Source organism: Mytilus edulis, chromosome 5 (genome assembly GCF_963676685.1).
Source record: "Mytilus edulis chromosome 5, xbMytEdul2.2, whole genome shotgun sequence".
In the NCBI taxonomy this organism is placed as follows: Eukaryota; Metazoa; Mollusca; class Bivalvia; order Mytilida; family Mytilidae; genus Mytilus; species Mytilus edulis.
This window is the reverse complement of record NC_092348.1, coordinates 8,434,432-8,450,963: the sequence shown is the minus strand read 5'-3', so window position 1 is coordinate 8,450,963 and position 16,532 is coordinate 8,434,432. Positions and strand designations below refer to the sequence as shown.

Genomic DNA, 16,532 nt, shown 5'->3' with positions numbered 1-16,532 from the left:
AAATTTAAAAGTTATCGTGTGGCCCGCTCTTAATATAGAAACTAATGATTGAAATTAATTTATTTTGATATTCTAAATTGCTGCTGTATTCTGAAGTTCTGCGTGGTATTTTCAATTGATGATGTTAAACGACAACGTTTTCGCTAACTCATAAACTGATTCCTTTTTACTTTTGTTGGTACAATGTCTACTTAAGGTAGATTCATGGTATACCGCCATCTTGGATTGCACAATCGCAGTACAAAATCGGTCTAATTATTTGCCTAAATCTGCAAATTTGGAGACAGATTTGCAATTAAATGGTTAGACTGTTTTTTTTTTCTATTTGAAGACAAATTGTTAATTAATCGTATTAATCAAAATATTTTAACAAATATCAATTTTTTTGGTATAAATTTTTTTCTTTCAAATGAGCCATTTAAGGGGAAATAACTCTTTTAGTACAAAATTTATACTGGGCTCATAGGGAAATTTTTTATTTTTACTTGTAGCAAGAAAACAAGTTCGGTGACACCATGTTTTCTTTTTATTTCCTTAAAACATATTATGAAACCTTTCTTCTCACAATTTATTTCAAAATTCTATTTCATAGAATTTTTTTTATGCACACTAATGTGTTTTTTCATGAACAAACTAACCAAATTTTGGCAATTTTCAACGACCCATAGCTTGAAAAATAGCACGGTGACCCATACTTTTTATTAAATTTTTGAAAAGAGCATAATAAAATCTTGATTTTGGCAAATTATGAAAAAATTCTGTCTCAAAAAATATATACTTGTGATCTACCTTAAAACATATCGGAGGTCCATTGCTAGGGCGTAGTGATAAGCTTCTTGACATATTTTTATTTTATTTTAATGAGAATAGATTTCTAACGCAGTAGCTTAACAATTCACAAAAAAGGGAGATGTGTATGTTTGACAGTTAGACAGCTTTCCAGAGAGACAATGAAAAAAATCTTTAGAAGGGTCGCACAATAAAAGAACGCTGTCAAAAAGATAAATAAAGAGAACGGCTTCACAATGGAAAGAGTACACAAGAGGTTCTCAAGAGCCTGAATCGCCCACCTGTATTTCCAAGGATAGATTTTCAAATGTTAGCAAACTTGATGAACAAATTGTGAAAAATTGGCTTTAAAGGGCAATAACTCCTTAAGAGGTCAATTGACAATTTTGGTCATGTAAACTTTTTTGTAGATCTTACTTTGCTGAACATTATTGCTGCTTACAGTTTATATCTATAATAATATTCAAGATAATAACAAAAAACTGCAAAATTTCCCTAAAACTACCAATTTAGTGGCAGCAACCCAACAATGGGTTGTTCGATTCGTCTGAAAATTTAAGGGCTGATAGATCTTGACCAATTGAACAATTTTATCCCATGTCAGATTTGCTCTAAAAGCTTTAGTGTTTGAGATATAAGCCAAATACTGCATTTGGCCCCTATGTTCTATTTTTAGCCATGTTTGTCAAGGGAACAAAACTTTGGATACAATTTATAAACAAGATACCCTAAGGAACATTTAGTTAAAGTTTGAAGTTATTTGGCCAAGTAGTTTCAGAGGAGAAGATTTTTGAAAGTTTACGACGACAGACGACGAGGGACGCCAAGTGATGGCATACGCTCATATGGGGCCCTTCGGGCCCAGGTGAGATAAAAAGTCGAACACGTTATATCCGAGTGTATCTAGTTCCCGTTCCTTATATACTTGTCATCCATCGTGTTGCTAATGAAATGTAAACAAATGACATTGTGTGATATTCATAATCGAAGAAAGGAGGTTGAAGTAACTTAGAGGTCATTGTGACAAACGAAATATGACATCAATATTAGTGGACTCTATCTGGCTTGTACATAGCAAAGTGTCTTCATAATAATGTTATAGTTCTGTCCGTTTTTGCAGCGTCAACTCTTTTTATTCAGGTGTTTCATTTTTAAAATTTCGTAAATCAGCTGAGCAGCAGCAAATATCAAATTCAAAGATTTTACTTTGCTGGGGTTAAGCATGCTACAAGGAGACCATCCAGGTGGTCAGTCCTATTCAAAGAGATCGCAACAGCTATTGAATGGTCATTATCAATACCATTCATTTATAGGAAATAGTAGACTCGTTTGTACATGCAGTACAATTGCTCTATTTCCTATAGGTTGTTAATAAATTTATACAATAGGCAATTTTTTAAATAATAAAAACTATTGAATTTTATATTCTTTCACTGCATATAAACAACATACTACATTGGTAAGCACACACTGAAATGTCTTGAATCATGATTAATTTTATATTGAAAGTCATTAGGAGAAATGAAGAAGTATCATATAAACCCAACACTATCAATGATCCATGCAAATGAGGTCAATGTTAGATGAACCCTGCCAGACAGTCATATAATACCTTACAATGATTTCAGACAACTAAAGTATTAACCTTTTTCTTATAGAAATAGATTCAACTATATCCAACTATAAAAAATAAAATTGACCAATGAAAATTAGTTTAAAGTAAGTTGAAACCGGCTGGATAGACATGTAAACCTTACATTAATTTTATAGACATGACCTGTGAATGTCCATTAAAACTTAACATTGTCAAATGAACCATGAAAATGAGGTCAAGGTCAGGTCAGTTATTACCTGCTTGACAGACATAAACTTCTTACAATCATTTCACAATTCACCAAATATAGCTGACCTAGTATCGAGAAACAGACTTAACCAGGAAAACTCTACATTGACCAATGAACTATGAAAATGGTATCAAGATCATATGAATCTTTACAGCTTTAATAGTTATTCCGTACACCATGGATAGTAAACATATTGGAACTAGTATCTAAGAATTAGACCAAATATAAAACGTTATCATTGATCAGTGAATCATGCGATGGAGGGCAAGGTCAGTTGAAAACAGTCAGTTTGACCTACTGATTATAATAACTGAGAAACGAACCTAATACTGTTACTTCAAACTTAATCACTAGTCTAATATAATTATCCTAATCATAACAGTTGAGAAATTCACATTACAAAACATTTAGTTTTTTATAAGCATTCACTGAACAATGAACATGAGGTCAAGGACAAGAGACATTTGCCAAACAGAAACTAGAACTCTAGATGTTGGTTATGGTATAACTTATGCTGTTGGATCATTTCATTGGCACATACCACATTTTCCTGTAAATTTGTTTTTTCAAATATTGTGTACTGGCTTTTACCAGCAATAAAAACAACTACATATGCATTGAAGATCACTCTTTCGTTAAGTGTTCATATATTTATTATCATAGAACAATAATTAGCATCCTGCATACATTTGTCTAATCTGTAAATATGTAATTTACTGTTTTTCTTTTATGTTTTTCTGTTTATAACAGTTTTTATGAGTCTTTTCCTAGGTAATTTAATCAACATAATTTTTACTAATCATACATGGTCAATATTTGGTTTATAGACCATTGTAATTCACTAACTTTTACTTAGCTCTGTCAATTCTTACATTTCTTGGTTGTAGAGATTGGAAACATTATGTGTATGGCAAAAAAAAACATTGCAGACTCAGTGTAATTTTCACATAAGAAAATAAAACTGAAGACTGACAGCTGATTCATTTTTCTTACGATGACGATACAATAATGACAGATGCTAACAATAAAATGTGAAGTTATGTAAAATATTGCAATATGATCTACATTTCAATAAGCTTCAATGAATGATAAATCAACCAGATTTTAAGCCTTCCCTGCTAGGTGATAAAAACAAAATAGGATGTGCGCTCAAAACTTAAATAAAATAATATATGTCAATTAAAAATAACTCCATCTCCGTTGATAATAACAATAATAAGAAAGCTTTGATAATAGATGGAACAGCTGATATTTCATCGATGATGATATAATGATCAAAATATTCCTTTGAACACATGAAGCACATGATGGACATAAGATGAGGTTATAACGATTGAACTTTCATCATACAAATGTAATTTTGGATTTTCTCATTCATCTTGATCCAGTTTTAAATCTCATATCCATTGTTTAAGTCTCAATTGTTTTAACAATTGTTCAATAAATTAACAAATACGAAACTGAAAATCAAAATGAAAGCGAGGCTGATTATGAAATTGAGACCTTGTCTCATTTTACATCACCAATGAAAATATCAGCCCATGTCATGTAACGTCTTTGTCAGTTTTTTTATTCTGTTTATGTTTATTTTTAGAATTTTGTCCATCTGTATGCTGGTCCTCTACTGGTTCCTCAGATATCTTATCTATGGAAGATAATACTTGTGCTAAGATCTTCATTTGATCAACGCCTTGTAAAAGTTGTCTGAAAAACAACAAAAAATATCATGCATATAATATTTTCATTTTGGAATTTTGTATTAATCCAATATAATTAACAGGTTGTAGACTGACAGCAAACCTCATAGAAAATCACTATCATAAATTTAAATCGTGATGTTTTAGAGATAATATTTGGTCTATAAATGTGCTACAGACACTGCTGTACTGAGGAATCTGGACAAAATCAGGACAATACTACAATCTTTAGACCATCAGCTGCAAATGTTTAAAATACTTTTTCTAAAGCAATATTTTAGTATGAATGGATTTGATTGGTTAACAGCATGCATAAAATTCTCAATCTTCTTATCTGTAACTTTAAGTCATATGTGTCCACATTTAGAAGAAGTTAACTTTTTTTTAATTGCTTGCTTCCAGGAACCAATTTAGACATATATTCCATATGCAAGTGACCTTAGTGTGACCCTTCTCGTAAAAATCCGGTGATTGCAATACACATGGATTTGTCTTTGAAATAAACTATTATCTGCTTTTACATGTAATATATGTTCTCAATATCCATGCTTCTTTGTTGATTGTTAACATATGGTGGCAATCGGTAATCTAAGGCTTCAAAACACGATAATTAATCAGCTGCCATATTTTCACACCATAGCAGCCAGAGAAAAAATCAAAGCGCTGTAAGCGCTGAAGGCAGTTAACCAAAAACCAAGGCAACCGTAATTATGAAAACTGTGGCAATGTTGCCTCAACGTTAAAACATTCATATATAGTACATTCATGTTTACCTAATGATTTATTTATTAAGGCAAATAATTTATATGTTATCAAGGTTTCAAAAGCAATGCATATTTCAATGTATATTTTTTATGGTGAGTCTGCAGTGATACAAGTTCCCAATGATTGCAGTTGTTCTACTTGGTACAAATGTAGTTAAACTTGGTTTTATTTGACTGCTAGAAGTTCAATTTGACTTAGTATGAACATGTAATAGTATGAATGGACTGGTTTCCCTGGAAAGAAAACTGAGTTTGTGTTCTATAGTACAAAAGTTATGAGACACGAATCAGAAAAATGTTCACTACAACAGGGATCAAAGGTGAGGTCTGACTGACCTGCCCATAGTAAATGTAAATGATTTGTTTTTTTGTCCCATACATATGAATATATATAATTTAGGGGTGGGGATCTCAACGGTTTTCAAGTTCTCAAACAGGTAGGGGTAGGCAGAGGATTTAGGGGGCAGGGGCCCATCCTCCCCTTTTTGTGAAAAAAATTGGTTGCTTATATAGGGAATCACTGAAGCATGACTGGAGCGGGCCCCTCTTAGGTCAGTCAGTGGGCCCCACTTATGAAAATTTCTGGATCCGCCACTGGGGGTAGGATGATAAAATTGAGAATGGAAATGGGGAATGTGTCAAAGAGACAACAACCCGCCCAAATAAAAAACAACAGTAGAGGGTCACCAACAGGTCTTCAATGTAGCGAGAAATTCCCGCACCCGGAGGCGTCCTTCAGCTGGCCCCTAAACAAATATATACTAGTCCAGTGATAATGAACGCCATACTAATTTCCAAATTGTACACAAGAAACTAAAATTAAAATAATACAAGACTAACAAAGGCCAGAGGCTCCTGACCCTAGGGACTTCCCCTACATTTCATTTTATTTGTTATATTGTCCCATACATGAATATATATGGTTTAGGGGTGGGGATCTCATTGGTTTCCAAGTTCTCAAACAGGAGGGGTCGGGTGACCCCAGGAACTCCCCCTATATTTCATTAAATTAGTTGTATTGAACCATACATGAATATATACGGTTTAGGGTTGGGGATCTCATTGGTTTCCAAGTTCTCAAACAGGAGGGGTCGGGTGACCCCAGGGACCCCTATATTTCATTTAATTAGTTATATTGACCCATACATGAATATATATTGTTTTGGTGTGGGGATCTCGACCGCTTCCAAGTTCTCAAACAGGAGGGTTGGGATGACCACAGGGACTTCCCCTATATTTCATTTGATTTGTTATATTGTCCCATACATGAGTATATATGGTTTAGGGGTAAGGATCTTGACCATTTCCAAGTTCTCAAACAGGAGGGTGAACAGTGACCTCAGGGACTCCCCCTATCTTTCATTTGAATTGTTATATTGTCCCGTACATGAATATATATGGTTAAGGGGTGGAGATCTCAATGGGTTTCAAATTCTCAAACAGGAGGGGGTGGGGTGACCCAAGAGACTCCCCCTATATTTCATCTGATTTGTTATATTGTCCCATACATGAATATATATGGTTGAGGGGTGGGGATCTTGACCATTTTTAAATTCTAAAACAGGAGGGGTGGGGTGACCCCCAGCGACTCTTCCTATATTTCATTTGATTTTTCATATTGTCACTAACATGAATATATTTGGTTAAGGGGTGTGGATCTCGACCGTTTCCAAGTTCTCAAACAGGAGGGGGTGGGGTATATTTCATTTTTATTTATTATATTGTCCTATACTTGAATATATGCAGGGGCGGATTCAGACGGGGAAGGGTTGCGTGCTTGCACCCCCCTTAAATTTGCAAAGCATGGGTTGTTCTCAGCTTAATAAAGAATATTCAGATAATTTTACCTCAATTTTTTTAAGCCTCGCTCTGCTCGGCACAAATTTAAGTTTGCGCCCCTCCTAACCTAAAATCCTGGATCTGTCCCTCATTATCATATGGTTTAGGGGTGGGGAGCTCGACTGTTTCCAAGTTTTCAAACAGGGGGGGGGGGGGGGGGGTAGAGTGGCCCATAGAATGCCACCTATATATCATATGATTTACTTACATTAAGGTATATATAATATAGTTGCATTATTTGTGAAAATATAGAAACTTTCAGCTACTTTAATTGACCCTTCAAAATTGAGAAAAACAAATAACCCCTCGAAATTGCAGTAATATGTTTACACTTTAAAAGCATCTCACATGCATTATCATCATTTATCATTTATAAAGAAAATTTAGACTGTGACCATGAACATGTATATTGTTAGATATACTGTTCCCAGCTGTCACGTTGTATTGGATTTTTAAATTAAAATTTGTCAAAAAGTAATTCTGAGTTTCTGAATAAAATATTTTTCTGCTTTTTCTTTCTTTTACGTATATCTTTTGGTTTACAATACTAGTGTTTATATTCATTTACCATACATAGATGTATTTTTTCACCTGCTTGGATTTATTTTGTAAATGATCGCCAAACCCGGAATTACTCTTATCCGCTTACGGAATCGGATCCGATTTTATAAAATTTTGTCTTCACGGCCACCATTGTTATGTGTTTACAATGTTGTTTTTATCAATCAGATACGATTTTACTCGAATTTATACAATATTTGTCGGCGATTTTCTGTATAAAGCTAGCGGTTGAACAAAATGAACATCGCCATCATGAATAATAATGATAAAGATAAGTTTTTAGCTCGTTTAATTGGAGACTTTGGTGAACAAAGATTTTCTTTCAAGTGGAAGGAGACTACGTCGGGCGTAGCTAGAAACCAACTATCCTAGTCGAAATTCCGCTTTCAAAAGTGGAAGGTCGCGGACCTCGGACCACCGCTGATTTGCACACCTGCCTCCAAATTGAAAAGCTACGAAAATTTCTTTTTCTAATTTGAAATTGCCGCCAACAGCATGAACAGTTGAACTTATTATATAATAGACTACTGACATAGTTGTACTACGTATTGATGACAAACAATATTCCTACGACTTTTGTCATTTGGGAAATCTAAACTACTTGTCTAAGAGATTTTCGTCGATTAAATATTTCATACAATTGTTCTTTGACATCTTAGCTAAAAGCACAAGTCATAATGAACTACACAAGGATTCTTAATAAGCACTACTTCCTATGTGTAACTTTAAAACTTTTGGATAAATCGACGATCATTTAAGGTTTTTCTGGTCATATTTTTTGTAATCCAGAATAAAAAGTATTAAAAAAGTGTTCAATTAGTTATATATAACATAGTAGCAAGCTAGATAATAACAATGGCAAGTATTTCAGGATTTATTGGGTAGAACACAAATCTAGGGTGCTTGCATAATGCAGCTTAACTGCATAAAAATGACGATTATATGATATGTTTGCGTTTAAAAAAGATGAAATCCTGCACAGCAGACTAAGTTTATGATACATTGTATATACATGTATTGGTTCAATAATTGGATAAACCTTATTTTTCACCAGTCACTTGTTTCATATGACTTTAAAGAGCATCAATTTCTATTTCTAAATTTTTTTTTATTTGTGATTTTCATTTTTCACCTAAAATCTCAACTCTGAAGTGTACAAAAAAAGGCAATTATGATTGAACTGTAATGTTTTAATAATTGAGAATAGAAATGGGGAATATGTCATAGATACAATAACCAGACAACGGAGCAGAACTGTCTGTAAGAATATGTTTATTTTGCATAAGATCTCCTAAGGATCCACTGGTTACATGGACTCATTTATAAAGTTTTCTCAAGACTTTAGTTAGTGTTGAACAAATGGGAAATGTTACCTGTAAACTATAAGTCTTATATAACATATGTTTGCTCTCTTTGTCCTCTTGTACACCTATGTGTCTGAGGTTTATTAATAAAGTATTGTCTATTGTCTTAAATTTTGACAAACGTCACTTGAAGTTAAAATTGGTATCTTAACTATGTACTCACTTCAAGCTTTGTTCAGCAGTGTTAGCTGCACTGGCTAATTGTTCTGATGAATATTTTGTCCTTTCTCTGATCTCAGCCAAACCATGGTCCCCTGATCGCAGTAAATCATTCTCTGATCTTAATGATGTCACTTGTTTCTGTAATATAAGAGTTACATCAGATTACAGGGCATCAATATTTTTGCCAACATACCATGATATATCAACTTCTCTAACATAACATTAGCTTTCTATACAAATGTTCACCTATTTTGAAAACAAGAGTGCACACGCTGAAATGTCTCGCCTTCTATACTAATCATTGATACATGTATTATGTTGATAGTCTTAAGTATAAAGCTAAGCTTTATTACAACTGTCACATAAACTTTACATTAACCAAGATAACTAAACAAAGACCAATGAACCTTGAAAAAGAGGTCCAGGTCAGATGAACCATCCCAGGCAGACAGGTACAGCTAACAATGCTTCTATACAACATATAAAGTTGACACATTACTTATAGTTTAAGAAAAATAGACCAAAACACAAAAACTTAACACTGTGCAATGAACCGTGAAAATGAGGTCACGGTTAAATAAAACCTGCTCGACTGACATAAAGATCATAAAATATTTCCATACACCAAATATAGTTGACCTATGGCATATAACATTAGATAAAAAGACCAAAACTCAAAAACTTAACTTTGACCACTGAACCATGAAAATGAGGTCAAGGTCACATGACATCTGCCCGCTAGACATGTACACTTAACAATCATTCCATACAACAAATATAGTAGACCTATTGCATATGGTATGAGAAAAACAGACCAAAACACAAAAATTTAACTATAACCACTGAACCATGAAAATGAGGTCAAGGTCAGATGACACCTGCCAGTTGGACATGTACACCTTACAGTCCTTCCATACACCGAATATACTAGCCCTATTGCTTATAGTATCTGAGATATAGACTTGACCACCAAAACTTAACCTTGTTCAATGATCCATGAAATGAGGTTGAGGTCAAGTGAAAACTGTCTGACGGGCATGAGGACCTTGCAAGGTACGCACACATCAAATATAGTTATCCTATTACTTATAATAAGAGAGAATTCAACATTACAAAAAATTTGAACTTTTTTTTCAAGTGGTCACTGAACCATGAAAATGAGGTCAAGGACATTGGACATGTGACTGACGGAAACTTCGTAACATGAAGCATCTATATACAAAGTATGAAGCATCCAGGTCTTCCACCTTCTAAAATATAAAGCTTTTAAGAAGTGAGCTAACGCCGCCGCCGTAGCCGCCGCCCGATCACTATCCATATGTCGAGCTTTCTGCAACAAAAGTTGCAGGCTCGACAAAAATCATTTAGCAGTATTTCGGAAAATAAAACTGAAATGCATATACACTTTTAAAATGTCAAAGCTGTTGCATTTTTACCAAAATCTGTGACATAGCCCATTTACTGTTGAACTTTTAATTGTTTACATACTTTAATGTGTTTTATTCTAAAAATCATTTCAGACAAATAATAATGTGACATCCATACTATTGTGAAGTAAAATCCAAGCCTATAAAACTTTAGAGTTTACCTGTAAACCTTTGACATCAGACTGTAGTTTGCTGACTGTAGTTTCTGCTTGTACTGCTCTTTTCTGCAGAAGAGTAAAAAATACTGTAACATGGTAAATTTAGAAATTTTTAAATGAAATCATTTGATATTGCAGCTGTTAAAAAATTATCAACAGGAGAAATATTTATATACAATTTATGGAAAATTCTGCAAAGAAATAATGCAATAAATTCAAATGCAACTTTTTGATTTGACTGTCCCCTGGCATTTATCCAAAATCAAAACATTACAAAAATATCACAGTGTTACATTTGTGAAGTGCCTTAAAAATGTTTAACTCACAGTGAAATATAAATTAGTGAACAGCTTCAGTGAAAAAATTCTGTTAAATACTTGAAGTGTCTAGATTCATAGCTATTTCACTACAGAGGTAATCGCATGGAGTCAACAAGACAAGTATGCTGCTGAAAATGGACTATATTTATATACAGAAATTACATGTATAAAAATAAAACTCTGAGTTAAAAACTGTAGACTAGAATGAATCAATTTCACAAAACAGGTACCCTCCATCTTGAAAACTACAAGGTGAGTTGTTCATCTTTAATGTACAAAACAAATGTATTTATGAAAAGTTAAAAATCTATAGTATCTAGTAGTAACCTACTGTTGTAATAGTTAGATTTGCCTCTATCTGTTGAACCATGTTCTCTAAAGCCGTATTCTCTTCTGCTTCTTTCTTCTGTAAGTCTTCCATATCTTTCTTCATCTTATGGCATCTGAAAAAATAACAGGAAAATGATCATACTGATCCATCAACAAATAAGAAATCATATAAGAACGACCTTAATTATCACATGAAAACCCCATCAATATGCATATTTTGGTAATTAGTACATGAATAAGCTCACTCATCGGAAATGCCAAAATAGTTACAAAATCAGAACTGGATATTTTCTATTATTCAGTATTACACCAAAAAGAATATAAAGGCACATAATTATCTATTGTCTTATTCTTTCCTGCGAAAATTATGTACATGTATATCATATTAATATTATTTTTTTGGTTCCTGTTTTTTTTACACAGGAATATACATTTGTATGTTTTATACTGTCAGTTTTGCTTTTGCTTTTAATTTTATTAATAATGCAGCTGTGTGCTTTAATGTACATGTGCAGGAAATAGAAACATTTCAAAGAATTCCACCTTTTAATATGAACAAGTAGTGAGGGTATATTGTTTGCCCAGTCTTCATGTTCTTGAAAACCTCATAAGATATAATCGATAATTGAGAAACTGTGGCACTTGACCTGATAATTTGGAACACTTGAAATATTCACATCATAAAATAAATCACTTTTCCGTAGAGGCAATAAGGTGTATTATGACATTATTATCACATGAAAACAACAATAAATGAACTATTCCTTTGCTATTGCTTTGTTTTATGTGGATGTAGTAGTGATATTGTGTCATAGTTTGACACACATCTTATTGTTTCTGATACTATAGTAACTTTTAGTTTTAGAGTTTAAAGTACCTTTGTGACTCTGTGACAGCTTCTCTTCTGGCCTCTTCCAACTGTGTGCGTAACATGGAATTTTCTTCTCGTAACTATCAACAGAAATTAGTTTATTTACAAAATCAATACATATCTAAACGTCATCTAATTAATCATAATGCATCTACCTACATGTAAGCAACATTTCATTTAGGCACATGTTTTTTCAATAACTATTATTTTGCTGGACATGAAAATGACCACAAAAAATGAATGGCATCCATGAGCCTCACAGACAATTTGTCAAGCACTAGCTAAATACATCAAGATGTCTAGATAAAACTTTTGTACTGCACAACTGTGTGTTGCTGTTGATTTTTTTTTAACTTTTCTGTTTCTTATAACTAAACAACATGTACACGAAATATTGCATGCATTTACAATTGTACAGGCAGGGTTTTCATTACAATATAATTAATTGATATTGCAAGCAATTTATATCTTGTATATGAGAAACTGACATATATATATACATTTTTTACCATAATTTCCCATTTATTTCTAAAGTAAAAGAGTAATCTACAATGTACTCACCTTTCTTAGCTCAAGTTCATAATCCCCATAATTTGTACTCAACCTTCTGATTTCTAGTTTATAATCTCAATTAATTTTTAAAGTAGAGGATTAATCTACATTGTACTCAAGTCTGAATTCTAATTCATAATTTCCATCTATTTGTACTAACCCATCTGAGTAGTAGTTTATAATCCCCATTTATTTGTACTCACCTATCTGAGTTGTAGTTCATAACCCCCTTTATTTGTACACACCCTTCTAAGTTCTAGTTCATTTCCGCTTTATTTGTACTCACCTTCTAAGTTCTAGTTCAAAACCCCCTTTATTTGTACTCACCCTTCAGAGTTCTAGTTCATAACCCCCTTTATTTGTACTCATCCTTCTAAGTTCTAGTTCAAAACCCCCTTTATTTGTACTCACAATTCTAAGTTCTAGATCATAATCCCCTATCTATTTGTACTCACCCATCTGAGTTCTAAGTTCTAGTTCATAACCCCCTTTATTTGTACTCACCCTTCTAAGTTCTAGATCATAACCCCCTTTATTTGTGCTCACCCTTCTAAGTTCTAGTTCATAACCCCCTTTATTTGTACTCACCCTTCTGAGTTCTAGTTCATAACCCCCTTTATTTGTACTCACCCTTGTAAGTTTTAGTTCATAACCCCCTTTATTTGTACTCACCCTTCTAAGTTCTAGTTCATAACCCCCTTTATTTGTACTCACCCTTCTAAGTTCTAGTTCATAACCCCCTTTATTTGTACTCACCCTTCTAAGTTCTAGTTCATAACCCCCTTTATTTGTACTCACCCTTCTAAGTTCTAGTTCATAATCCCCATTTACTTCTAAAGTAGAAATTCTATTGTCACCATGGATACTATGATCACAGTCATTTTTTAATATTCCATCTGATAAAAAATCTGGCAACCTTGTGGTGCCTCCTGATACCATAGCGACTGGCTCAGGGTCAGAGTTCACATGATTGTCATTTTCAGCACAATATATGTTATCACCAGAATCTTCATTGTTATGTGAGTTTAACCCTGTGTTATTACTTGGCTGACTAGAAATGGCAAAGTCGGGAAGATTTAAGTCATGAGAATGATCACTAAAATGGTTCTGAACAAAATCAGGCAAATCACTGGCAAAGTCTGGAGCTACCCGAGGGCTGCTATTGCCAATATTTTGAGTATTATTATATGTTTTTGGTCGAGCTCCTGCACTTGACGAGCTTCCAGATAAAAACTTCTTAAATGAAAATGGATTTGCATCTCCATTTTTCTTCTTTTTAGGTCTCTGATTACTGCTACTAGTATTTACTGGTTTTTCTGTAATATAACATGTGTATTTTGTATATAGGATAACAATCTAAACACATTTTTAAGTATGTTAAATTAATAAAAATAAGAACAATTGTGGATTCATTATTATTTGTTGGTTACCAATTTTTTTGGGGGGAAAACTATTGTAAAACAATCACTTGGACCTTTAGGATAGAGGCAACATAATTGACTCATACAGAACCCTCATACCTTTCATGGGAATCAGGATACATTGGAGGGACCAGATTTACATTCTCAGAAAAAAAGTTTGGAACTCTATGTGAAAATACTGAAAATCAATCGAACCATATTTTACGACTTCAAAACCAATCAGGGCCCCTGGTATTTACTGGTATTTATCACCCCAGCCAATACTCCTCAAGTGGTCTGTCAAATATTGGTTGATTGGAATTTTCATGTCGGCTTTCACTATTTATTGTAGTAGAAACTTTACAAAAGTAAATTATATTTTTTTTTTTATCTTTTAGCATGTTAAGCTAAACATTCTAAAATAAATAAATGAGTTTGATATGTTTTATTCATTTCCAACACTTACACCTAAGTTTAGTCCTTATTTTAGATTAATAAGAATTGACAAATTAACATTTTTCAATCATTAATTTTTTTTAAATGCACAATTTTTACAGGTTAATAAAACTGCAGGTAAATGAAGTTACAGGCGTCTTTTTTCCTATCACCTTGCATTGCTAGGTGCGAATATTCAATTACTATAACAATAGCCCCTCGATAAATGATGACAAAACATGGGTTGAAAGTAATAAAAGTAATATTTGAAGACCGATGACTCACTTAAGTAATAAAATATTTCATGTCAACTAACTGTGAAACAAAATTCATCTTTGTGCAGGAAATGGAAGGCATGAAGGACCTTACTCTTACACATCTGTAATTTATGGTTTTAGCCAAAAAATAATATATATCATGTATATATAATTTAGTAAACATTTTACCTTTACCAAATAAACTTTTACTTACATGAAGTACAACCACCTTAACCGAATGCACCTACTGAAACATAAAAACCCCATTTGGAACTTCAATACAATATAAGAAAACAACACAAAGCCAGTGCAAAATTTAATGATTGCAATTCTTTAATTAGTGCAAAAGCCACCTGATGAGTTCCCTTGCAAGGGACAAATGTAAAAAAAAACAACATGTTTTGTACAAATAAATCATTGCTTATCACTGTTTATTAAGAATTTTCAATAAAAGTAGAAATAAGAACATTTAAAATGTCTTTTAACACTTTTTTCATTTCATGACTAAAAATAATTGACCCGATCATTGTGCCGATAGAGAGTGGTCTTTATAGTAATGTCCACTCAAAATTTCAACCAGCCAGTACTTGCCAGTACATGTATTTACATTTTGTACAACCACTTTTTTTAATTGTCGTAGCAAGACTCAATATGTTCTGTACAAAATGTAACTTCTTAGCATACTTACTTAACTGATAACCAGACACTACAATGTACCAACTCTATTGTGACAAGAAATGAATAAATGAAAAAAGAACCAATGAATCATGCAATCTACTTCATCTTTGATTTAGTGTTCCAGCAACATAAAACTAGAGGCCCTAAAGAGCCTGTGGCGCTCACCTTGGTCTACAGCAACATAAAACTAAAGCTGGTCTATATGCATATTCAACAAAAGACATTGTAGATTAAAATAGAATTTTTAACAAAAATCTCTGTTTTAATGATCCTGTTAAAAAAAAATGCTAATTATTTAGCAGGTTTATTTTCTCTCTTTCTTCTCTAGTTTTTGCTCAGAACACAAAACAGAGGTACAAAAAAATCTTCAAATAATCATAATTAAGCGTGAAAAAAATCCGCCAATACTGGACATCACAAAATTTCCCATAAAATTTTGACATCTTAATAGAAAATATCTGACACCACAATACACCTTACCTGTATCGCTATTAGCCTTATCGGCCGGCTGACCTGGCCGCTTGAACTTTTGACGCAAACAACAATCACTTTTCCATTGTGGCGTCAGATATTTTGTTTTATGACGTCAAAATTTGACGGGAACCTGTGTGATATCCAGTAATGGCGGACAAATAGCGATAAGGTGTATAGAGAGTGATAATTGTTGTATGAAATTAACTTTTCAAGCGGGACAGATGTCCAAATAGCAATAGGGTGTAATCTACTTCATTGAGTTAACAAGTATTGATTGAACTATATGTGAATGTGTGCTTTTCGGCATTTTTTATGAGTGTATCTGTATGGTATAAAAATAAAATAAGTAGAGTTTGCCTTCCAATATATCCTACCGTCATCAGATATAACCAAGGTTGAGCGGTCTTTGCGCCGGTTTTTGTTTGACGAATCACCAATGTCAGGCAAAATGTCGAGGACCTGACCATTATGTGTTGGAGTTATGTCTTCTTCTGATTTGTTTTGCTCTTCTTCTTTTGGGACGACAAATTTCTTAAAAGAAAACGGGTTGTCTTCATTTTCGTCTCCACCTTCCGCCATACTTCCGGACAAATGTCAACATTCGGTTAGG

General features: G+C 33.2%; 1 protein-coding gene across 1 annotated transcript; it reads right to left on the bottom strand.

Moving 5' to 3' along the window:
- Positions 1-3,246: 3,246 nt before the first annotated feature.
- Positions 3,247-16,532, bottom strand: LOC139522866 (endosome-associated-trafficking regulator 1-like). Its single transcript, XM_071316477.1, has 7 exons — positions 16,297-16,532; positions 13,477-13,994; positions 12,133-12,206; positions 11,257-11,368; positions 10,609-10,671; positions 9,022-9,158; positions 3,247-4,337 (listed from the first exon to the last, which is right to left on the bottom strand). Exons 1-7 carry the CDS (start codon positions 16,499-16,501, stop codon positions 4,178-4,180), a joined length of 1,269 nt encoding a protein of 422 aa, XP_071172578.1. The 5' UTR covers positions 16,502-16,532; the 3' UTR covers positions 3,247-4,177.